Consider the following 25034-nt stretch of genomic DNA (forward strand, 5'->3'; position numbering starts at 1 on the left):
GCAATGGGATAACAACTAGATTCCTTTGGAAAGATGAGTCTTATCTACCTAATCATGTCTTTACAACTCTGCAGGTTTGCTGAGATCAAGGAGAAACATTAGGTTAAGTCTGTTTAAAAACAGACTTGAAAAAATCTTCTGATTTTATGTTGACTTGAAAAAAGATCCAAGTGAATTATATCTCATCAACAGAAGAAAGTTGTAGACCGCATGGTTTCCTGGGTGCAAATGAATAACTCCAAAATCTGACATACAGAAAACTATTATTAATGTATTAATATTCACTTGGGGGACTTGGTAGCTGGTCTTGTGATCTGTGACTTATCCACAGACTTGCATAATGGAAAACAGCATGTGTACTCTTTGCACATAATCCCAGGCTATGGTGGGAATCAAAAAGGACAGCCAAGAAACAGCTAAAGAGATATGGACACTTTGTTGATTGGAAGTGGTCAGTATCAATTCATACTTCTAAGCCAAAAGCCATTCTAAATGACGAAAGGCCACAGGGATTCATGGGAAGAGGACGTTTTTGAGGTTAGAAAATAATGAGTTTTGGCATCAGGAATATCACATTTTAACCAAACTCTCTGCCATATATATTAGCCATATTGCTTTAGACAAATTAATTATCCTCCTTGAGTTCCAGAATCCTAGTTTGTAAAATGATAGTTAAACATGCTAGATTCTCATTACTTTGAAAAGTTTAAGATAGATATATTTTAAATATTATTTTTAAAATGTCAATGGGGAAAATTGAAAAGACAGGGAATCTAACATGTAATAATTATAGAAATAGTTAAATTTGAGTATTAAGTAGTCTGTTATGATGATAAACTCTATTCTGTATGACCAAATATGCATTAAAAAAGGGAATTTTAGTAACAACTCTAAATATTGTCAAAAGTTCTCCCTCTTTTTCCTACCATTTACCACAATATATTTGATCATTGTTTATTATTTCAATTTCATACTCAGGCATGATGAGTTACAGTTCCAGACTGTAAGTCTAGTACATATTTTAACTGAAAAAATTTCCCTACTCCATTATTTCAACTTAAAAAACATCAAAAACAACTGAGAATTCACTATTTTTGCAAAGTTTCTAATAGGCATCCTATGTTGATATTTCACGGAGCAGTCAAAACAAAGGAACACACAAACTGTACTTTAGAGGTAGATATTTCCTTAGTTACCTAATCCTAAATTAAACAGTGCATGAGTACATAAGTCTTCTATTACTCCCTGAAACTGGGATTCAGCTAAGTGATGAGCTTTGGTCTCTACCAGACAAACATACACAAAGAGATGGGCTGTGGATCAGCTATCATAATGCACATCCCTGAAATAAAGCTCACAAAGCTATAAAACTCATAAAAAGCACATGCATGAAATGACAGAATAGAGTGTGACTGTCAAATGTTGACTCAGTAACAGTTAAACCCCTTCTGGCTGCACTTCTTTATGGTCTCCTACTATATTAATGACATGGGAAGAAAGAAGAAACAAAAAAAGGTTTTTAACCCTCTAATTATGTGAACCTCACAGACCACCAAAGAAGATGAAAGATTATTTATAATGTCATAATGATTTATCAGTTGGAGATTCTTTTCATCAGCTTAAGTATAAAGAAATAATTCACATGTCTACTCTTTAACCTCCCGGTTTCACTCTTGCTTATTAATATCTCAATTTTTAAGAAAATACCATCTACCCACATACTATAACACTGAAAATGGGAGAAAAGGCTTTCTTGTAAGTTATGTATAAATGACATATAAACTATGTATGTGTGCACACAAATACACACTCACACAAATACACACTTTCCTCTAACTCTAACAACAGTACATGTTGAAGAGATCTGTCACTAATTTTACCTCTATTGAGTGTGAATTTATCCATTAGAATATCCATAGAACCTTTGGTATTCTGGAATTTAATAATCCTTGAAGAGAAGAGAATTTTTCTATTCATTTTCTCCATCGAGAATTATAGCGAGATATGAACTAAGGGGATGGAAAGGTCCATATACATCCTCTGGTCTAGTCATCCACAAAATCCACCTGATTTAATTCTGATTTTTTTCCCCTTTCTGAATTCCCTCATGAATTAAAACCCATAATTTTGTTCCACAATCCAATTTCCTTTTGTAAAATTTGGTAGCTAGCTTCATGAGAAGTTGCTTGTATAATTCTGACTCAACTTCTTAGCAGGTTAATTTCATCAGGAAATCTGATCATGTGAAATGTATCAGCAGATCAAGATAAGCAGTACTACAAAGTCAAAGATGGTTCAGAAACACATAGTGTAGAAATTTGAGAGTTTTGATCTAGGTGAATAACTTTTCAAGATCTTAAAATGACTTGATAATACTGATGAATCCTTATTAATGATTTTCAAAGAATGATTTTAAAATGGGAGGAATATTTCAAAACTGATGGCAAATATCTAATTTTGATTTTTATGAAGAAAGAAAGAAATTTGAAGAAATATGACTTTAGCACCTAATGTATACTCCAGAAAAGATGGGGTTACCTATATAAGATTAGTTCAGAGCTCTTGGTAGAGGCTGTGGTAATGACAGGAAGTTGGTATGGATTCACTAAAATAATGTTATAATGGCCTCATTTTCTTTTTAAATAGGTGTTGGAATGCAGACCAGGGAAACTCAATGACAATAATTGTTTGGACTTAACTCAGTTTAACTCAGTTTTTGAGCATCCTCCTATCTATTAAACCTTGTTGTCATAATGAAGAAATTACACAGGATACTGAAAAAAAGGGTTTGAGTAGAGTAGGAAGAAAAAATCAACAATCATTGTCTTTAAATATCTTAAGAACCTCTGCGCTTAAAAAGAATAAACAGCTATTGTTTGTGAAATAGAGGTAGAGTTTGTCCATATGTAGTTAGGAGATAGAACACTGATCAAAGACTGTAAGTTATCAGGTGAAAGATAATGAACTACTGAAGGAAGAGAGATCTAATAGAGCTGTCTATCCATTGAACGGTCTGTCTCCAGATGGAAGAAATTTCCACCTTCCTAGAGATTTTCAAGTGGTGGACATATGACTACCTGCGTAGCATATTACAGATACTGAAGAGGCAATTCAAGGTTGAATGATAGGCCCTTTTCATTTTCTTTCAAACCTTCAATTCTATGATTTTATGTCCTACTTGACTGAACTCAATATAACAAAACTGTTTTGACATATATCTCACAGAAAACAGGCTTTGATTCTTTTTAAACATGGAGATGTGCAAGGTATTTAAAGACAACTATTGCTGATATTTTCTTTACACTCCACTGAAGTCTCTTTTTCAGGTTCTTGTGTAATTTGTCATATTTTTATACGTTCTCTATTCATAAAAGATAAATTTTCTCAAAAGTCATTAACAAGTTTCAACACTTAAAGCTACGGTTTTGTAATCAATAATTCCATAATTCTTTTCTTAAATTCAAGGAAGACATTTCAAATTATGAAAAAAACAAAAATCTGATTGCTTTTCGAACATATTTTGTGAAGAGACTATCCAACAGTAATTAGACTTACAAATTCAGGTACCTTGTTAAAGACACACTTAAACATCCCCATTCAACATTACAAATTCAGTCCTTAAAAGAGAAAACCACTGCCACAGGGAGGAAAAAATCCCTATGGCCTGGATGTGTAATGTACAGAAAAGTTACTCAAAAGAATGTATAGGAAACAAAGAATTCACCAAGAACTTTACACAAGAATACTATCACAGTAAAATACCGGCCCTTGCTTCTTCGTCATGATGGTGCTTATGGTGTGTATATGTGGAAGAAGGGAGGCAGGAGGGGAAAAAACAAAACCTGGGATTTTAAATGTCTTTATATATGGTCAGGCTACAGCCAACATCTAAAGAAAAGGTTGTGTTGTTCTTCCAAACTGTGGCAGACAGACATATTATACATACTGAGTCAAATCAGAAGGGTTAATGTGAGAAAATCAAGAGGCCAACTAAGAAAAATAATAGAATTTGCAACCTACACAGGATGTCCAGTTGGTGGGAGGGCCACACAAATGTAAACACAAAAGTGGAATGTTATCTGATGATAATTATTCTATAAACAATGGGTAACTCAGTTACTGAGCTACAGAAACATATAGGATTACTTTTTTCAAATTTTCTTTTTCATGGAATAAAAGCTATAAAACTGTCAGCATTCTTACAAATGTACCCTCAGTAGCCAGTAGTTACTTCAGTTAAATAAATATAATCAGACCATTTTAAAGAGTCATGACTTGGTTCAGAAATGCTGGATCTGACAATAGAAACAGACATACCAGGGTTATAGTTCTTTTTTCAACTATCCATGGTAGTTTTAAATACAGAGAGAGAAAAATATATATTAGAATAGATATTTTAAATCTCTTTTAATGAACAGCTGAAACGTCATCACTTGTTTTATCAGAGCTGCTAGGAGAAACAAAGTAACTAGGATTGAGTATATTGTTTTTGCTTTCTTGGCTTATTCTCCAGTGATGGGGTTTGGTGCACAGTGAAGACAGGAAGAAGGAAGGAAGGAGTAAAAACAGGAAAAATGAAGATTTGGAAACCAGATGTACGGATTGTGGAGATGGCGATTGCTTAAATGAAATATTTTTGATCAAGTCTCAAAAATGTGCTGAGGACTACACATGACCAACGCTGGGGCACAAGCGAATTGAACAGGAACTGGGTTACTTTCTGGATTTCCCTCTCCATATTCCATTAGAAAAAGTTCAGTTGAAAGACTGATCTACCCCTTGAATTCCTCTAGTCTTCTCAAATCTCAAGTTTAAAAAGATGTTTTAATCAAAGAATACTGTTCTACTTACACTACAGAGTGAGACCAAAATATGATGGGAAAGCCCTGAGAAAATGTTAAGGTACAAAATAAATATCAATAGCTGTTATACTCCTATGACACAGGCATAAGCAAGTCTTTTTTATTTGTAAAAGAGAAGAGATGTGATTGGAAAGATTCAATGAGACCCTTTAAATAAACGCTACATTCCTCGTATTTTCCTAATAGCTTTAAATCCATACTGGTAAAATAGCTTGCAATAAATATAATAAAGAATCTATCAAGTAAATATATAGGATAACTGCAAAACAAACTTCTCCTTAATTATTTCAGTGTCTTAATGTGTAAGTGTCTTGAGGGCAGCTGTTTGATTTTGAGGAGAAGGAAGGAATCAAGGGGGAAAAGGATGACCTCTCTTTGATAGACCAAGCTTTTATAAAGAGCAATTCTGGCCCAACAACAAAAGTGATTTTTACTTTACTTACTGAAAATTAGAAAATTCAGAAATGTGGAAATACATATGAAAACGTACAACCCCATAACCTTGGCATAACTACTGCTGACATTTTGTGGTATATTCTTTTAGTCTTTTATCTATGCATTATGGAAATAGACTTTAAAAAATATTGACATCATTCTATACATGGTGTTTTCAAACTTATTTTTTCAGGAGTACTATTGTGAGCGTATCCTCGAATCCCTAAACAAATAGACAATTTCAATCATCAGAGAGGCCTGTGGGTGTCTCTCTGAAAGCCCAATTTGGCATGCCCTATGAGTCTCATTTTATTGGACCATCCTACACTAACCCCTCTACCAGAATGATGTAAAGAACACAAGACTCTCTGTTTGAAAACATGCACAGCTTTTCTAGGCTAGAAAATTAAACCATAAAAAGTTTACTGGAAAAAAAAAAACCTTTAAAAAGCTCCTTAAAAACTCACACCATAATTGCTCCCCACCAAGCGTGGGCACTTGCTAGCTGCAAGTAGTGGCACTGTGACAAATGTAGCGAAACTGAAAGCAGGCTATACTAAGAGAAAGAAAAAGTCTTCCACTGGCCATCTGTGAAAATAAGGCATGTGGCCATTAAATGCAGAGGCTGTAAATATACACAAACTCCATGAAGCAAATGGCAAAAAAGGACTAAACTTCAAGCTCAAACAAATCAAAATGTTTAATGCATAGTTACCACTGCTGGACGAAAACAGCTCTGATCTTTGCAGTCTGCAAACTCGGCATGGATTTCAATTAAATACCCCCAAAAAGAAAAGAAAGAGAGAGAAAGAAATGAAAAGACACAGAAGAAAACCGTCTAGAACAAAAGGCTACAGACAGCCTATACTCAATTTCTAAAAACAAACAGCCCCTTTAGCTTGCATCGGTCTGTCGAGCATGTCGATTGGAATTATTGAAAGGATGACATATACAGTGATGGATAGTGATGACATAATACCTATTTGCCTTTTTGTCATGGTCTTTCAAAACTGGCTGCTGTGTGCTGATAATATTCACTAAGGGGTTTTCCTCTCCCCTCCTGTCCCATAAGAAGTGTTCCCTAGCTAAGACACTCAGAATTAAGAAGGTTTTATGAATGAAAAACAAAAGGAAAGAAGACCTAAGGATCAAATGCCAACTTGCACATAAAAAGCTGGTCTAGATGTTCTAATAATCAGTTGCCTAGAAAGCTGTTTCCCTTTCATTTTATATACATTTTCAGAGTAGAGAGACTCCAATAATAAGAAGGCAAATATTCAACTTCGGGTTTTGCATATCTTTTAATTAAAGTCACCAAATAAATAATTACATGTAAATGTAGAGATTAAAAAAATAATATATGCTCACTTTAAAAAGGGAAAATACTAATTACTTATGTTATTTTAATTTGTTCTTAGGCAAATTCTAACCAGAGGATTTAACACACTGGGAACGTTTTTCAGAAACACACACACCCCTAGTAAAATCTGCTTTACCACACACTGTTGCAAGGGTCTATCTTACTTTCCTCCAGAAGGATTTACCTAACATGCCTACTTCCTTTATACAATTTTTCTCTAGCTATTGAAATATCTATTTCTAATTTGACTTTTAGAATTCATTTTAGCTAAAGGCAACATTTATAAAACCCATCCGTAAATCATTCATTGAAGCATCTTCCACTACCGGAGAGGCATGGGTTCCTTCATATTCACTTTTTTAAAGCAAAAACCTGTAATGCACAATTCCTCACAGGCCTTCTCCTTATCTCAGGGAAGGAACATGTGTTAGATAATGCTGAACTACACACATTGTGTCAGTTTCCGAAGAGTTAACACTGCTGGCCCCATCCATCAGATGGCCAGCGAAGCATCAGGAAAGAATGATGGATGTAAAATTATTACAGGGCTGCCATCCGATACACTTACTGCCATTTGTAACTAATGCTGGGAATGACACACTTTTTTTCATTATTAAACATCCACATTAAGTCAACATTGGTCACTGTCATTTCATGTTTGGCACTCTTTTAAAGGGAAAGAAGAGGGTTGACAATGGCAGGAAAGAGGTGGGTGTAATGGACGAGTTTCCAAGTGCCAGACAGAAAAAATTAACCTTTGTTTACAATCAGCCTATATAGTCTGTGGTGAGGCTTCTTATGAATATGACTCAGAAAGGGTCAAAAATGAAACTACTGTCATTATTGAGTCAATTCTTAATTAAAATATACACGTTATTTACCAAATTTCCACCTTATTTGACAGAAAATTACAAAGAATTTTCACTACAGCTCAGCAGAAAAAGTAAGACATTTTTCCAGCTATGATTTACAATGATAGATGTATTCATAGCATGCATTATGTGTTTATATTCCAGGTACACTGTAGGCAATTAATGTTCAGTGAATACTCTTCCTTAAGAAATATATGCACACACATGCATGCTTATTTTTGTGAGTGACATCTGTTTTACATAAGAAAAGCAATACAGAAGTTGGTCTTAACATGTATATGGCGTGTATGTGAATATACTTTTATAGATTTAACCTGTCATCAAGCAAAGTCTTCTTGTGCACATGCTTGTGTGTCATTTAATTCTTTGTGAACCCCAGACAAGGTATAAGAACCCTGGACATGGTCCAGGCACATTGGCTCACGCCTGTCATCCCAGTGCTTTGGGAGGTCAAGGTGGGCAGATCATGAGGTCAGGAGATTGACAGCATCCTGGCTACCATGGTGAAACCCTGCCTCTACTAATAATACAAAAAATTAGCCAGGCGTGGTGGCACACACCTGTAGTCCCAGCTACTCAGGAGGCTGAGGCAGAAGAATCCCTTGAACCCTGGAGGCAGAGCATGCATTGAGCCAGGATCGTGCCATTGCACTCCAGCCTGGGTGACAGAGCGAGACTTCGCCTCGGGAAAAAAAAAAAAGAAAAGAAAAGAAAAGAGAAAGACCCTGGACATGTAATAGTGGAAGAGCAAAAGACAGATAGATGGCAACAATTATAAAACAAACAAAACCAACCAGTTTCATGAAGGAAATATTTGAGAGCTTTGATATCATGTTTTTAATACGCCTGTGGCTGACAATCGCCTTTTCATACCCAACAGCCATTGTCCTTCTTTTCTTCCCAGCTAATATTACCTTCGATCTGAAGATAATCCCTTGATCTCAGAGAAGATAGGATTAGCTCTCTACTTTAGTGTTAAAAAATAATTCATGATCAATTTAAAGCAGTCTCTTTTCCTTTGGCCAGTAATGGTCTTAAAGATGTTCACATGACCCAGTTCTAGCCAATGAGATGTGTGTGGAAGTCAGCTTGAGAAGAGGAATGAAATACCCCCGTATGAATGAAGACTGAAGATAGCAAAGAGAAAATGACTTCTCCTTCCTGAATCTGCCTGCCTTCATGCGGATGGGATAGCTGCAGGTGCGGCAACCATTTTGTGACCCAAAGGGAATAGACAAGAGAATCACAGATTTCAACTCCGATATCAAGTTGATGAACTAATGCCACCAAACTCCTACTCCTGAACTTCATTATGTGATAAAAATGAATCACTATTTTTTTAATTTTTTTTATTTTTTTTGGAACGGACTTTCACTCTTGTTGCCCAGGCTGGAGTGCAGTGGCGCCATCTTGGCTCACCACAACCTCCGTCTCCCAGGTTCAAGTGATTCTCCTGCCTCAGCCTCTTGAGTAGCTTAGCTGGGATTACAGGCAAGCGCCACTATGCCTTGTTAATTTTGTATTTTTTAGTAGAGACAGGGTTTCACCATGTTGGTCAGGCTGGTCTCTAACTCCCAACCTCAGGTGATCCGCCTGTCTCGGCCTCCCAAAGTGCTGGGATGACAGGCGTGAGCCACCATGCCTGGCCATGAATCACTATTTAAGCTACCATATTCAGGTTTCCTGATACATGTAGTGAAACTCATTCCTAACAGCTATGACAGTATAGGTAGTCTTCCCAGGATAACTATATTTCGAGTGAGTGACACAAACAGAAAAGCTTCTGGTCTATTTCTTATTTCAACTGAGTGCACTGGTTCTCTATTGTATTAACACTGTGTCGTGGGATCAGGACAACAAAAACTGAGCTTTTTATAATCTCTTATTAATATGGATACTTTCAAACACAAGCTCAAGAACCTGTACTTGACTCTGTGAACAAAATTGTGCCATCTAGGTGGTAATGAAGCAAAGTGTGTTTTTTACAAAACAAAATATGAGAGGCTTCTTTCTGTTCCTTCATACCTGAGAAGCTCACCTTTTCACCCACAACACTAATCTGTAACAAAGCCATGTGGCAAAAGATAATATTATTTGAATATACAATCAGTCTACAATTAACCAGAGATGACAATTATAAATAATACTGTGTCCCACAGTTTCCAAGAAACCTGACACACACAGTTCTTGGGTATGCTGAAACACTTCCAAGAAACGTAAAGAAATTAAAAAAAGTCTCTTAGAAGTCTTCCATTAAAATGTGTTTCAGTAAAAATGACTTTCATGATGTGTTTTGGTACATATCACTGAGAAATCATCGGTCCCTATCTTCACACCTCTAATTGTTTTCACTGTCCAATTACAGCTTTTCGGAATTAAGACCTTCTAGCTGGGATAACCACGTGGCTGGCTATTTGAGATATGAAGAAAAGTTAATGTGTATAAGGCTGTGTACCCAAGAAAACAGATCTCCACCACAAGATTTCAATCATCTGGAGCTCAGGTCATGATATCTTTTAGGTTGATGTAAAGCACCAGGCTGAACTTCTTTTCTTTTTTTCCTTTCTCCCAGTTCCTTTCCTTCTTTCTTTCTGCTTTGTCTCCCTCAATCCTTACCTTACACGTATTTTCTGGGTTTAGGGAGTTAGGAGTATTATTATTATTATTAGTAGTAGTAGTAGTATTAGTATTATTTGAGATGGAGTCTCGCCCTGTTGCGAAGGTTGGAGTGCAATGGTGCAATCTTGGCTCACTGCAACCTCCGCCTCCCAGGTTGAAGCAGTTCTCCTGCCTCAGCCTCCTGAGTAGCTGGGATTACAGGCATGCACCACCATGCCCGGGTAATTTTTTTGTATCTTTAGTACAGATAGGGTTTCACCATATTGGCCAGGCTGGTTTCGAGCTCCTGACCTCATGATCCACCCGCCTTGGCCACCCAAAGTGCTGGGATTACAGGCGTGAGTCACCGCGCCTGGCTGGCAGTATTCCTTTAGACAGAAAAAAATGCCCTTATTTTGGGATTCAAGTGATATAAGATGATAGTGCAAAATGTAAGAGGAATTTATCATATATTTTTTACGTCTTTCACTAAACACTATGGCAAAACTTCACACCAATTACTAATCCACATATTTATTGGCCATAGATAATACTGAGTGATTATAAAAGTCTAATAAAAAGATAAGTATTAGAAAAATAACACAATATGCATAAATACATGGTTAATGTGAGAGAGAACATCTACCTTTGTCAACTCAGGTATATAACTGATTTGATATGGTAAGCAATATGGGGTCTTTATTCAATTCCTATGGGTGGGCTCACACACATTAATATGTAATGAGTAACAGTCAAATAATAATTTGATCCAAACTGTAAGCTCTATAAAGGCCGAACTCATATTTTCTGGTTTAATACAATACCTCCAGTACATACCACAGTCTCTAATACATAGCACGTGCTAATGTTGAATAATTACTAATTAAAAGATATAAGTGTGACATTATTATCTCATTTTCATGACTTACACAGACATAGATTGATCATTAATATTCTAGAAATGACACCCAAGTTATTTCAACAGGAAAAGTCAACCACAAACTAGAGTAATACCTGCTTCAAAGAGTTTCAATAATCTCAATTTCATTTTCAGGTGTCAGGGTAACATAAGGGATGAGATAATTCAGATCCTTTGATGGAGAAGGTTTCCTTTTATATTACAAGAGTTTGTCATACTATTATAATAATGAAACTACTTCATTTCCGTAACTTAAGTTTTTCACTTAAAAACTCATAAATTATAAGACTGTAGTTCAAGATGTAACTCAACTGCACTGAAAATACAGGATGAAGAGATTCGGGAATGAAGATCTTCTTGAGAACAGAGACATCTTAACTGTCCCACAGGTTTTGGCAGGTATTCTTTCAAAAACAGATTTTTAAAAAGTTGTTATCACAGTACGAAACAGAAAGGAACATGGAAGCAGTAGTTATCAACAGAGGCAACTCTCACTCCTGCAACCCAAGCAGGAGGTGCTAATCGGAGAAATAAAGTATGACTGTGGAGATGGAACGAGAAGTGGCAATAAGGTCGCCTAACAATGGACAAGTATGGAATAAAGTGAATGCAGATGGTTCCACTCCTGTTACTTAATCAAAAGGCTGTGCAGAGTCACTGGAGCCAGCATAAAGTCATGTGTTAGAACAACAGCTGATCTGTATTAGAGAAGATTAACTCACAGTGCCATGGTGGAGGGCCTAGGATTATTTTATGTACTTCCATTGCCTTACAAGCCGTCAGCACAATTATTGCCCTCCAATGTGAATGACTGATCTGTAACCACAGCTAAACAGCACGCTGCTTAGGGGCCTAGGAGCTTCATGAAGATGAATTTCCATACCATCAAAGTACTTTTAATGGGCTCCCTGATTCAACCACAAGGCCTGCTTTGCAAGTATATAGAACTCAGGATGAAGGCTTCCTGTCCAAAAGGATTTGGTCGGTTGTCACTTGACAATTCCCAGCCAGCACTGGAGAAGAGAAGGGGGAGATAGGTAGAGTTGTCTCTGCTTTGGAGGATTTAAAAAAAAAAAAGGGTACAGATGCTTGCTGAATGCAACCAACTGCTGTATCCACAGCTGAATTCAATGCGCTTAACAAATAACGGCAATTTAGCTATGCTTGCGAGGAATAGCTTGAGTCACTTTGCATTAGCATCTGGCTGAGTGTTAAACTCATTTCTACGTGGGGAGCAGAGAAAAGGAATTTCTGTTCAAGCATCCTTTCAAGAATGTTTAAATATTTGAATATAAATTCCTTTATGCTTGCTATCATTCCTTCTTTAGAACTGTCACGTTGCTTTCCCCCTTCCTTTTGGTGCTTAGCTATAAAAATGTGCCCTTCTCAGGACACCAATGTCATACGTCTTATGTTGTAAGACTGCAAGGGATGTATACTGATCTCTCCTTTGCTCTCCCCTCTGGACACACAATAGAATTGAAATCATTTCTCCATCCTTAATTTTTACCATATTAGGACCAGGGAAAGAGCAGTTGTGACAGGATCACCCATACATTTCACCTTCACTATGCAGATTGCCAGCTTCTTAGTGATTATACATCAAACTCCACATAAAACCTGGGAAACTAGAAAGCTATCCAAATTAGCAATCTGCTCATTCTGGACAATTCTGTTTGACTCATAAGCTTCCTATTATGATTAACTTTCCAGTTATTGCTAAGTAGCTGATCATTTTTTCTCTTCTCTACTGGATCCATTTATCTAGAGGATTCTGTAAAGAGGACTGGGTAACATTTTAAAATTTCAATTTAAAACATATCAAATATTCCAAAAGTACATAATTCTGAGGATTTTACAACTTATAATATTTTTCTATAAATTTCAACTTATAATATTTTTCTAAATAAAACACCATGTATGCTTAGACAAAAGGGCTTGAAATCATTGTCTCTCAAATTCAGAAGTTTCACTGGCCTTATTTATAATACAAATAATGTCAAAGTTTTTAATAAGTACATTTTGTTTTATAATAAAGTCAAAATTTCCAGTCATGAACTCATCTAACACTTGACAGTGCTTTATGCTGGAAACATATTATGACAAGCTCAGGATCCTAAATACTTAGAATATGAGCATGGATATCATCCAAGCTTATGCTGATTAAGGAAGATTCAGCATTTCAAATCCAGCTCATCCCCAAATACAAGTTAAGCATCTCTGAAAAGCAAAACTTTTAGTCAGACTCAGATATTTCAAATGCCATTTTGTTTTAATACAGGCTGGTGGCGTAAAAGGGGATATTCATTGTCCATAAGGTTTGGAGATGGATCAAGAGAATTATAACTCTTTCTATTTCCAGATGGTTTTGTTTAGGAAGGTGATGAGGCCGTCTATATTAATGGAGGGAGAAAAGGGACAGAGAATCATTCTGAGGATGATAAGAAGATGGAAATATATATATATATATTTTTTTTAAAAAGCATCAGGCGATTTAATTAAGTATTTCTAGAAAGTAAGTTATGTTATGAACTGACCTTTTCTGTCCGGCAGTTATTGAGACCCAGACTGTTCACAACAGCCACCTTCCCATCAAGCACCTGTTGTTCCCGTCGAAGTTGCTCCTTCATTTGCCGAGCTTCTTGGATTGCCTTGGTGACGGCATCATGGTCATTTAAGTAACCTGAACATGAGACAGATCAAAGGATATCTTTTGTATAAATGCATGTCTAGGCTAGCCTGTAACCATAAAAATCACTTCTTTTCTTGGTAACAGCTAGTGTCCGGCCTATAATGATTTCTCCATGGGATTTATCTAAAATGAATGAATGAATAATTGACAATGACTGATTCATATAGTCATACATAAACATGTTTCCAATATGTTCAAATATCTGTAATAAAAATATAATACCTAAGTGAAATATGGTTGTTTCCAACTATTTCGAAAGAAGTTGAAGATGTATTTTTTAAGTAAATGCTTTAGTTATTATTCGAATATTATTTTGTAGTGCAAATACAAAACCCACTTTTAATTTTTTTTTTGCAAGGAACTTTTGAATTTTAGCACAGGATTTAGGTATTCATAATTATAACTATGATTATTGAGTCTCTCCTAGTATTAGAAAGGCCACTTAAGAGGGTCTGTATACCACTATTAGGTTTGTTATATACAGAAGAAATAAATCATTACTAACCGACTGAAGAGCATTTTCTTCCTAAAAATCCATTAATGGTGAAATAAACCACAGGTGGCAGTGGTTTGCTATGGATGCAAACTTGTAATAGTTAGGCTAAATTTCAAGTACAGAATGTAACCAAGCACCTGTAATTGTTTGATAAGAAATTGTGGCTACTCTTAACTATAGTCACACTTAATTCACACTCTTAATAAGATGGCCAAACGATCAGCTTATGCATGCAACTCCACAGTCCATGGTTAGTAATATACACTACCAAAATATTGCTTTTATAGAATAACAGATGTAACAACCAAAACTAATTTTTATTTAATTTTACTTTTAACACTGATCATTTATTTATTTGATGCATATTAGTATGATGATCTGCATTATATTAGAATAGAATACTGACGGAAAAAGATTGTTTTGCAAGTATTTAAAGAAAAGCTGATATCTCATCTTCCTCTCTCCCTATCTTTTAACTAGGGCATAAAATGGCATAAAATGAATCTGTAATATGAAATTGCCCAGAAAAGGGACTTGTTTGTGACACGAGGCTAAATCTAACCAGATCCATTGGTGAATTGTGACAGATGGAGGGACTGTGAGACAGAAGGCAGGCACTAATCACACATAAAATGACCGGCTTGCCTCAACATGTTCCATGGATTCCAGCAAACTTTACACCCTAATCCATTTTTAGAACAAAAAACATCTGGGCCATAAATCCTCTAATCTGCCAAAACACGCTATTAAATCCCATGATTTGTTGAAAAACACTAAGATTAAAGAAAGGAAATATAAAATGGCTAACTGCCGTGTTAGGAAAGTGTTATTAATACTCTTTGTCTCAATTATGAATGTTCTGGTACTAAAAGCCTTGTCTAATCATGTCAGATTACACATCCTTGTTGTATTGCTAGACTCTTCTATCTGATCTGCTGATTGCCAAAAAACAGAATATTTTCTTGCTGCTTAAACGTTTCTATTGAAGAAACTGATGTCAGAAACTGATGCAGTACTTCAGTGCTGGCAGGTTTCTAAATGATCCATGCCTTTCCCCCTGTTACTATGCGCAGAGTAGACCTGGTCCTCTGATCTCCTTGAGGCAGAAAGAAAAGTTCCAGTGTAGGCGATAGAAAAGGGAAGCTTGAGAGTGATTATATATTTTGCCTTTCAGAGCTAAATTCATTGGAACTTATTCAAAGAACAAAACATCTCTGCTCATTATAAACACAACAGTGAATTGAAAACAACTCTAAACCTAGAACAGATCTTCAGGGCTAATATTTACTGTAAAAGATGGTTGTATTTTATTATCCTCAACATCCTAATTTGGATCTCCTGTACATCATTCTTAATGTATAATTCTTGAACTTGTTCATGAACAATATTACTCTAGATAGGAATACAACTCTTACATGACCGTGACGGTCTTGGTATATGTTCATTTAGTAAAATCTTAAGAGGATCAGTCTGATTTTCCTAGGCTCTAACCCCTGTTTATACGCAACCTGGCATCATACATTTTTGTAGTCTATTTAGCTTCTATGTAGTCTAATTAGCTTCTCCAGAACACAAATATATTTGAAATGGCTTGGCACATGGCACTGAATAAAAGCATGAATTCTTTATGCTTTTTAGGGACTGCCAAGATAACATTGTGTAGGAAAAATGATTAATATAGATGCAAGAGGAATGTAAATTATTATGAGGGGGAGTAACTGACAGACCTATGTTCTGTAATGGTTATTTCCAATTTGAGATGTGTGTTTCTGTGCAGGTAGAAATAACTGTTCACTTTAAAATAAACATTCTTGCTTTTAGAGACTCTTGAGTTTTAGTTATAATGCTATATGAAATGTTAACATTTGTCTGCTATGTTAAATCATAAAGCCATTTATATATGACAACATTCAATCTTAATAGGATTGTTTGCTGGTTCTTTACAGTTTGTTCTCCTCATAGTCACCAAATCCTTAACCCTGCTGATGCCGTCTCTCTCAGCAAATGGCCTTGCCTCTGATTTTGCAAAAAGCAGTAAGACTGAACTCTCACCTTCCTGAGCCTACCCACACTCTTAGCTTCTGCTGCCTTCAAATTTATGTCCATTTATGCCTAGTTTGCTCCTCCTGTTTCAATAAAAATGGTCCCTTTGCTTTCAATCAAGGCAAATCTCCTAATAAGAGTTCTAGATTTCCATACTTCTTCATTGATTATTCTGTTTCTCATTTGTATCATCTATCTACTTGTCTCTACCCTCTCTACCACCTCAACCTGTGGATACTTAAGGTTCTCTTTTCTCCTAAAACAAGCAAATAAAGTGTCTTCTTTAACTCTGTTTTGCCCTCTCTTTCCAACACTGTTTCTCTTTTTATCTTTGAAGTCAAGCCTCTCAAAGATGCATTATCTCATAATCTCCCATTCCCTCCCTACTCTCCAGTTCTCACTGCAATCTTGTTTCTGTTGCTATTGGTCTTCAGTTGTCGAATAAATCCAAAGGACATTTTCCATTTCTTGAGAGGGATGACAGCATTGACCATCCTCTCCTTATTGAATCTCATTTTAGCATTGTTCCTTTTTCCTCACTGCCTCTCCTCTGTGTTTGTATCCCTGCCTGGGACCCTTCCTTCACCTAATCCTTAGATTTTCATTCAAGATTCCAATTATTAGAAAAAGCCTGTGTTCTGGAGCTGGGCAAGCCTAAATTAAAATCCTAGCTTTGACACTTACTAGCTATATAAATTATACAAGGTGTTTTACTTTTCTACGTTGCAAGTAACTTTTGAGTAACTTCTCATAAGTTAAATAGGGATAACACTCACTAGATAACAGAAATGTCAAGATTAAGTGAGGTAATATAGTCTTTCATCATAATAAATGGTCAATGAAAGTTATTCAGTAACTGTCACTTTATAAAATGGCATAGTAAAATAAGTAGAATTTGGAAATTGGATTCAACTGGATCTGGGATTTCCAGTTCTTGGTAAGTGTGATATTTGACAAATTTTAATGCTCAATCTAAGTTTTCACTTCCCTTAACTACAAAATGAAGGTAAAGTTGATGGAAGAATTAGACGAAATAACACATGTGAAGGAGGAAATAGCACGTGGTATCTACAGAGGCAGGAAAAGATATTAGACTCCTTTCTTTACTCTTCACACTTTCATTTTCCCTATACGTTCACCCTTAGCACTCCTGTTAACATGGCTTTGACTATTATGATGCAATCTGTGAGGGGATGTCATTCCTTGGCTGGCATAGAGGTTCAATTAAATGGGCATCAGACCATAAAGGCCAAAGAGACACATAATGGCTATCTGATAGATACATTTTATTCTGCCTTCATTACAGATTCAAGCAACAATTGCATCTAAAGTTAGGATCAGATGGGAGGGCATGTGTATAGGAGAGGTTTGGTGAACCTCAGTCTTAAGAGGAAAATGAGATGGCAAAGGTCAATATAACTTCCAGTTAACATCTCAAATGAGATTTGGAAAATGTGGGTTAGAGTAAGAAATTTGTGAGATTCTGTAACTTTGTTAAATTCACTATAATTTTATTTATTTATTTATTTAGTTTTGAAACAAGGTCTCACCTAGGCTGGAGTGCAGTGGCATGATCATAGCTCACTGCAAACTTGAACTTCTGGGCTCAAGCAATCCACCTGCCTCAACCTCCTGAGTAGCTGGGACTATGGGCACTACTACCCCCAGTTACTTTTTAAGTTTTTGTAGAGATGGAGTCTTGCTATGTTGCCCAGGCTGGGCTAGAACTCCTGGATTCACACTATTCTCCCGCTTTGGCCTCCCAAAGTGCTAGGATTACAGGCGTGAGCCACCATGCCTGGCCTACAATTCGATGTTTTATGCTTCGGTGTTTCTTCTTAACCATTACCAAAAATATTCTCAAAATTTTTGTTTTTCTTAACTCAAAAGGCCCCTTATATATTTTTTCAGAGGCAGAAAAGAAGGGACAAACTAGAAAGTCTAATTTTTGAGGAGATCAACTCTAAAAGGAAAGAATTAGTAATGGCTGCTGTACAAGGAAAGAAAATAAAATACAAAACCACTTGTAATGGGTTGAATTTTGTCTGCCCAACAGATATATCCAACTCCTAAACTTCATTATCTGTGACTCTGGCCTCTCTTGAAAACAAGGTCTTCGAAGATGTCATTAAGGATCTCGAGGTGAGATCACCCTGAAATTGGGGTTGGCCCTAAATCCAATAACCGGTGTCCTTAAAAGAGGAGAGAGATTTGACCCATAGAAATAGGGGAGAAAGCCAAGTGAATAGGCAGGCAGAGATTGGAGTTATGCATCTATGAGCCAGGACTGTCTGCAGCATGGAGGCGTGGAACAGATTCCCATTCAGAGCTTCCAGAAGGAACGAACCCTGCTCACACCTTGATTTCAGATTTCTAGCCCCCAGAATAGCAAGAGAATAAACTTCTGTTTCAACCCACCCAGTTTACAGTAATTTGTAATGGCAGCTCTAGGAAACCAATATGCCACCCTTGGTCTTTACTATGTCTCTAACAATTGAGAAATGATCCCAAGAACTGTAAAATAACTACTGCTTGCCTCAAACCCTTCCAGATTGCCAGATACATGTATCTGTTTATTGACTAAGCTTCTCTACTTGAATGTCCCATAAGTACCTGAAATACAGCTGTCTGGTAAACAATTCATCATCTTTCCACGGCCTCAATCACTGCTTTCTATATTCCATAGACCTTGTCAGCTGCCCTTCCAATCCTTGGGAATAATTTAAGGTCTCTCCTCTACCCTCTAAAGATACAAGGCAAGCAAGCCCTGACAGTTGCACTTCTTCCTCAGCTCTCAAATTTGCTTCTCCATCCTCTGTTTTCATGAAAGCCACCTGATATCCCACTGTGCCTTAGACTCCTAACTGGTTTTCCTGTCTTTAGGCTTGCACTCTTTGAATTTTTGTCTACTCTCTTTCTAGATAAAGCATTTCAAAATATTGGAAAAAAAAAAATGCCGGGTATGGTGGCACATGCCTCTAATCCCAGCACTTTGGGAGGCTGAGGCGCGTAGATCATTTGACCTCAGGATTTCGAAATCAGCCTGGGCAATATGGTGAAATTTCATCTCTACAAAAAAACACAAAAAAATTAGTGGAGCTTGGTGGTGCTTGCCTGTAGTCCCAGCTACTTGGGGGGCTGAGGCAGAGAACTGCTTGAGCCTGGGAGGTAGAGGCTTCAGTGAGCCATGTTCACCTGCCACTGCACTTCACCGTGGGTGACAAAGCAAGAATCTGTCTAAAGATAAAAATAGAAATATCTATTTATTTATCTATCTATGTGTATTAAAAAAAATCGATGTCAAAATCCCTTATTACAAACTCTCCTCTGGTACCCTAGTGCTTCCAAAAACATTTCATAAAATAATGATCTGTAATAGCCCATGAAAAAATATTTCCAGCCGGGCGCGGTGGCTCACACCAGTAATCCCAGCACTTTAGGAGGCCAAGGCGGGCAGATCATGAGGTCAGGAGATCGAGACCATTCTGGCTAACACGGTGAAAACCCATCTCTACTAAAAAATACAAAAAATTAGCCGGGTGTGGTGGCAGGTGCCTGTAGTCCCAGCTAATTGGGAGGCTGAGGCGGGAGAATGGCGTGAACCCAGGAGGCGGAGCTTGCAGTGAGCTGAGATCGCACCACTGCACTCCAGCTTGGGAGACAGAGAAAGACTCCGTCTCAAAAAAAAAAATAAAAAGAAAAAATAATTCCATGTACAAGTAAGTGCAGGAAATACAAAATTAAAGTTAAAAAGGTTTAATTGCATGACTTTTTAAAATCCTGAATATGTGAATGTGCATTGTGAATCTTCAAGAGATCCCAGTGTACAGCTTTTACTGGAACTTTTAAAACTCTTTCATGTTCCCGGAAAATCGTCATTCTGAGATAAGTCCCAAACTCTTTCACAAGGCCTAAGAATCTCCTCATGATATCAACTCTGCTTGTCTTTCCTGTGTCCCCTCTTGCCAGTCTCTCATGAGTCCCATGTTTAAGCTGTACACGACATTCTCCCTTTTCCAAGGACAGGCCTTCATCCTTTCACTTCACACGCCTGTATCTCAAGTTTTTCTCTTTTGCTGAAAGGCTCTTTCTGGTGTGTGTGTGTGTGTGAATTTATTCAAACATCACCCCTTCTGTGGGAACTTCTCTCACATACCCTAGACATGTTCTTGGACAAGATTAGTGCTTCCCACACGTGTTCCTTCAAAACCTTGTGAATGTTTTTATTGTCATATTGTCTTGCATTTGTCTTTCATAGTGGTCTACGGACTACTTGGCATTTTTTAGTTCAATCTATTATTCCTTTGGCCCAGGGCAGGATCTGTTGAAGAAACAAATGCATATTCTAAGTTGAAAGTATCTGCCTTGATAATTCCAAGTCTATTGATCATTTCTGTCTTCTTATCAATAGAAGCCTGGACCATATGGTACAGATTTATTAAAATTCATGGATTTAACAGATGATATTAATGCAACACAAATTCTTATTTACTACATATTTATTTTATATAGGACTTTTCAGTTGTAAGTAAAAGTAATGGCATATGTGTTTCCAGTGGTTTTCAACAAATATATATTTTTCCTATTTTTGTGGTCGTTGATCAGCATTACATTTTTGACACTCAGATAAATAGACAATTTTTTATCTGTGAAAGCTCACAGGAATTAGATAATACATGTGAAAGCAGTTTGCAAACTGTAAAGTGTTATGCAAATATTAATTGCCAGATGTCTTTGAATGATATCTCCAACTTCCTGATAATCCAATGGCTTTCCATGAATCACAATATTCTTTTACATTCTTTCAATCACTTTCCCGCAAACAAGGTTTTTCTCATTAAAATCCTTGTATAAATTTTGCTTATTAAAAACCAGCCGGGCATAATGACTCATGCCTGTAATCCCAGCACTTTGGGAGGCTGATGTGGGCGGATCCCTTGAGTCCAGGAGTACGAGGCCAGACTGGACAACATGGGGAAATCCATCTCTAAAAAAATACAAAAATTGGCCAGGCGCGGTGGCTCACACCTGTAATCCCAGCACTTTGAGAGGCCGAGGTGGGTGGATCATGAGGTCAGGAGATCGAGACCATCCTGGCTAACACGGTGAAGCCCTGTCTCTACTAAAAATACAAAAAATTAGCTGGGCGTGGTGGTGGGTGCCTATAGTACCAGCTAATCCGGAGGCTGAGGCAGGAGAATGGCGTGAACCCAGGAGACGGAGCTTGCAGTGAGCCAAGATTGCACCATTGCACTCCAGCCTGGGTGACACAGCGAGACTCTGTCTCTTTCTCTTTCTATATATATATATATTTTTTTTTTTTTCATATTTTTGAATTTTTGGTGGTACATGCCTGTAGTCCTAGCTACTTGGGAGGCTCAGGTGGGAGGATCATTTGAGTCCAGGAGGTGGAGGTTGCACTGAGCCAATATTGCACCACCACACTCTAGCATGGGCAATAGACAGAGTAAGTTCCTGTCTCAAATAATAATAATAATAATAAAAAAATAAAAATGTAAACTAACAAACTTTCAAAATAATATCCTCCTTCAAGTCATCATATATTAAACTGGATGCTGTACAAATCAAGTAGCCAATTAATGGAATTGGAAATATTGCCCTTTGTTTTACTGGGTCAATGTGCATTTACATTTGCTCAGGTATAGTTAGTTTTCAAGCGTTAATGCCTCTGAGGAAGGAAGGCTAAGAACAGTACATTCCAATACGTTCCAAAGATATGCTAGGAAAAAGACTGTAGGCACCGAAAGTCTCAGTCCAAGGCTGTTGTCTGCTTACCCTCCAGACTAAGCAAAACGTATGGCAAAGAGAGAGTATTTAAATCTCATTTGTTACATGTATGAGTGAAATGATAAATGACCCAAAAGAGCATCTAATGTATAGTGGCTACCAAAAGGCAACAACTAAAAAGAATGAATGCCAACTAATAAATTATGGCTCTAAGGCTCCAAAATCCATTAGCTCTAAGTCTGGATAAGTTACTAGATTTTTATGTACATTTATTTCCTTAAAATTAAAGCTGAGGTAATAAATATAGAATCATAGAATTGTCTACGCTCTGACAAAAAGTTACTTCAAATCCCTAGGTAGACACATAGGCTCTTTAGGTCTGTGTTCCCTATCTGCTAAATAACAAGCTTTGACTAGATTATATGGATATCTACTCCATCTAGTTAAGGGTCTATAATTGTAGAACAGCTGCAGTGAGAAAATAGATGAAAAAAATGCTTTGAAAAAAAACTTAAAAGTGTTATACATATGTTCGATATAGGTGGAAAAAGCCAATAAGGGAAAGATAACATCTGGTCAAAAGATTCTAAAATTATCCATCATTCTTCTGAACTATTCATGCCTTTTAAGGATCTCCTTTCTTTGGAGCTGCCTATCATTTGCGTACCATATCAAAAGCATTCTTATAGAATACACTGTAATATTGGTCACCAACCTCAAAAAGTCACTTTCTATATTTGTAGCTAATAGATATATAGCAAAGAGCCGCATGTCATTAACGATAACTTAAGTCATCTTTCAGTCCACAGTTTTCTGTGGTTTAATAATGGCATCACACACTAATTCTTCTTTCAGGAGTGACCTTTACAACACCATTAATCCTCACAGCTTTTATCCAACTACATTATTACTCATTAAAGTTTCAGCTTTCAACATCTGCATTCGTTGAAAAGAGAAAAGTAAATTGCAGTGGACTTAAATCCTTGGAAATTATGAGGGATGTGTATGTGGTGAAGGGACTTTTCAGGAAAAAAAAGAGATGTTTTAGTAGTGGGGAAAGTCATGATAAATGACACTTAGTATGTTCTTGCCTTTCTAAAATACTTTGCCATACTTAATCCTTGGGAATGCTAAAGAAAAAATATTCATACGTGCTACAAATAAAAACATATTAGTTATTCTACTAGTCACATATTCCAGTTCTAACAACATTGCAAAAGTTGCTCATGTACTAACACTATGACATTTATAAGTTTACATGTATATTAGGATAGTGAATGATTCTTGCCAAATAAAATATTTTTTCTTTTACATAGTACATAAAAGTAAATCTAATCTTGGAGCTCATTTAGGATGCTGAGCAGAGTAACTGGAGTTAGACCATAAGATGAAAAAGCACACATGTGTCTGAAACCTTTTTCAAACTTCTCAAAACTTCAGTTTTTACTGTTGTTCTTTTCACTGTGGCCCCACTGCCCAGATTGAATTCCTCTTAACAAATAATCTGGAATTCTACTTTGTGGAGATTAAAGCATTTGATACACACTCCTTCAGCCTTCATTCTGATCATTCCAAAATTTCTCTGAAATTTTACCATTTATCTCTTCCTTTCCTTCATTCTCAGGAAGAAGAAAAGTTTTTCTCCTTTACAAGGGTTAATCCCTTCCCATCACTTTTCATACCTATACATGTCTTTTGCACTTTTTCATATCTATACATGGCTTTAACTCTTCTTCCTCTCCCCTCTTGAAGCGTAATATACATATTCCTATTTTAAAACCTGTCTCTACTTAGCATTCTCAAAGTATTATCACTTTCCAACACCAACTTAGAAAGAGATGAGTTTATGTCTCCAAATTAACTTTCTTTCCTCATAGTCGTCTGCTCTGTATAACTGGAAATCTATTCAAACCGTTCTATTAAAATTTCTGTCAGTCTACCTGTCCATGAGCTCCAACCAAATCCTAAGGCTCTTATTCTTCATGTTCTCTAATTGTCCTGCAGAAGTTGCACCATTAAATAATCCCTTTTTTTTGAAACTTAGTTTTCCTAGGCTAGCATGACATTACCCTATCTTCACTCTTATTCTAAAATACCCACTTGCTCTTTACTCTTATTCTCAGACACTCAACTTACTCGTCATCAGTTTTGCATCTAAAAAAAGTATAGTTGTTCTAAAATACGTCCAAAGATACTTTAACACTCTCTACTTCAGTTGGAGCCTAGTTCTCCTTGCCTTGAGTTGGGCTGGATTTAATGATTCTCTTATAAGAAACAGAATAAAGCAGAATTGCCTCTGGATGAACTTGGAAAACAGGTTATAAAAGCCACTGTGCCTTTCTCTTTGTTATTCTCTTGGATCACTCACTCAGGCAGGTCCACTGTCATGCTACGAGCAGCCCTAGGTACAGGCCTAATGTGGCAAGGAACAGAGACCTCCAGAAAACAGATAATAATAAATGTTAAACAATAAATAATAATAAATTAGACAATAAATATTGGTTGTTTTCTGCTGCTAAGTTTTAGGTTAATTTGTTACACAGCAATAAATATTAGTTATCTATATTATAATATTAATATCAGTTATCTATCTATTAGTATCTAATGCAATACCAGCTGCTAAGTTTTAGGTTAATTTGTTACATAGCAATAAATATTAGTTAGCTATATTATAATATTCATATTAGTTATCTATTAGTATCTAATGCAATACCTACGATTCTTCACTCCACTTCTTTTCTTACCACACACAGCCTTTTTTGATGGACTTATTTGTTCTCCTGTGTTCAACCACCTCATCAAGGAATAATTTCCGTATCTAAAATTCTGGCACCTCTTTTACCTATGAGGCTTATATTTCCAGCTTCTTCCTGAACATCTCTACCTAAATAGTTCCTTGTGCTTCAAATTCAACATATATTACATGTTTATGTCTTCTCCCAAACCTGCTCCAATTCTGGGCTCCCCTTTAATTGTTAATAGAGGCATAATAATCCTTGTTATTTCATA

At 36.5% G+C, this 25034-nt stretch overlaps 1 protein-coding gene across 28 annotated transcripts in view; it reads right to left on the bottom strand.

Moving 5' to 3' along the window:
- The window catches only part of SOX5 (SRY-box transcription factor 5), a 1030085-nt gene that overhangs the window by 15563 nt on the left and 989488 nt on the right, over positions 1-25034 (bottom strand). For all 28 annotated transcript variants that reach the window (XM_077953163.1, XM_077953155.1, XM_028829333.2 and 25 more), the window contains one exon: positions 13584-13729. In XM_077953163.1, the coding sequence (XP_077809289.1) occupies positions 13584-13729 (146 nt within the window). The remainder of the gene's footprint in view (positions 1-13583; positions 13730-25034) is intronic.

Source organism: Macaca mulatta, chromosome 11 (assembly GCF_049350105.2).
Source record: "Macaca mulatta isolate MMU2019108-1 chromosome 11, T2T-MMU8v2.0, whole genome shotgun sequence".
NCBI classification, from domain to species: Eukaryota; Metazoa; Chordata; class Mammalia; order Primates; family Cercopithecidae; genus Macaca; species Macaca mulatta.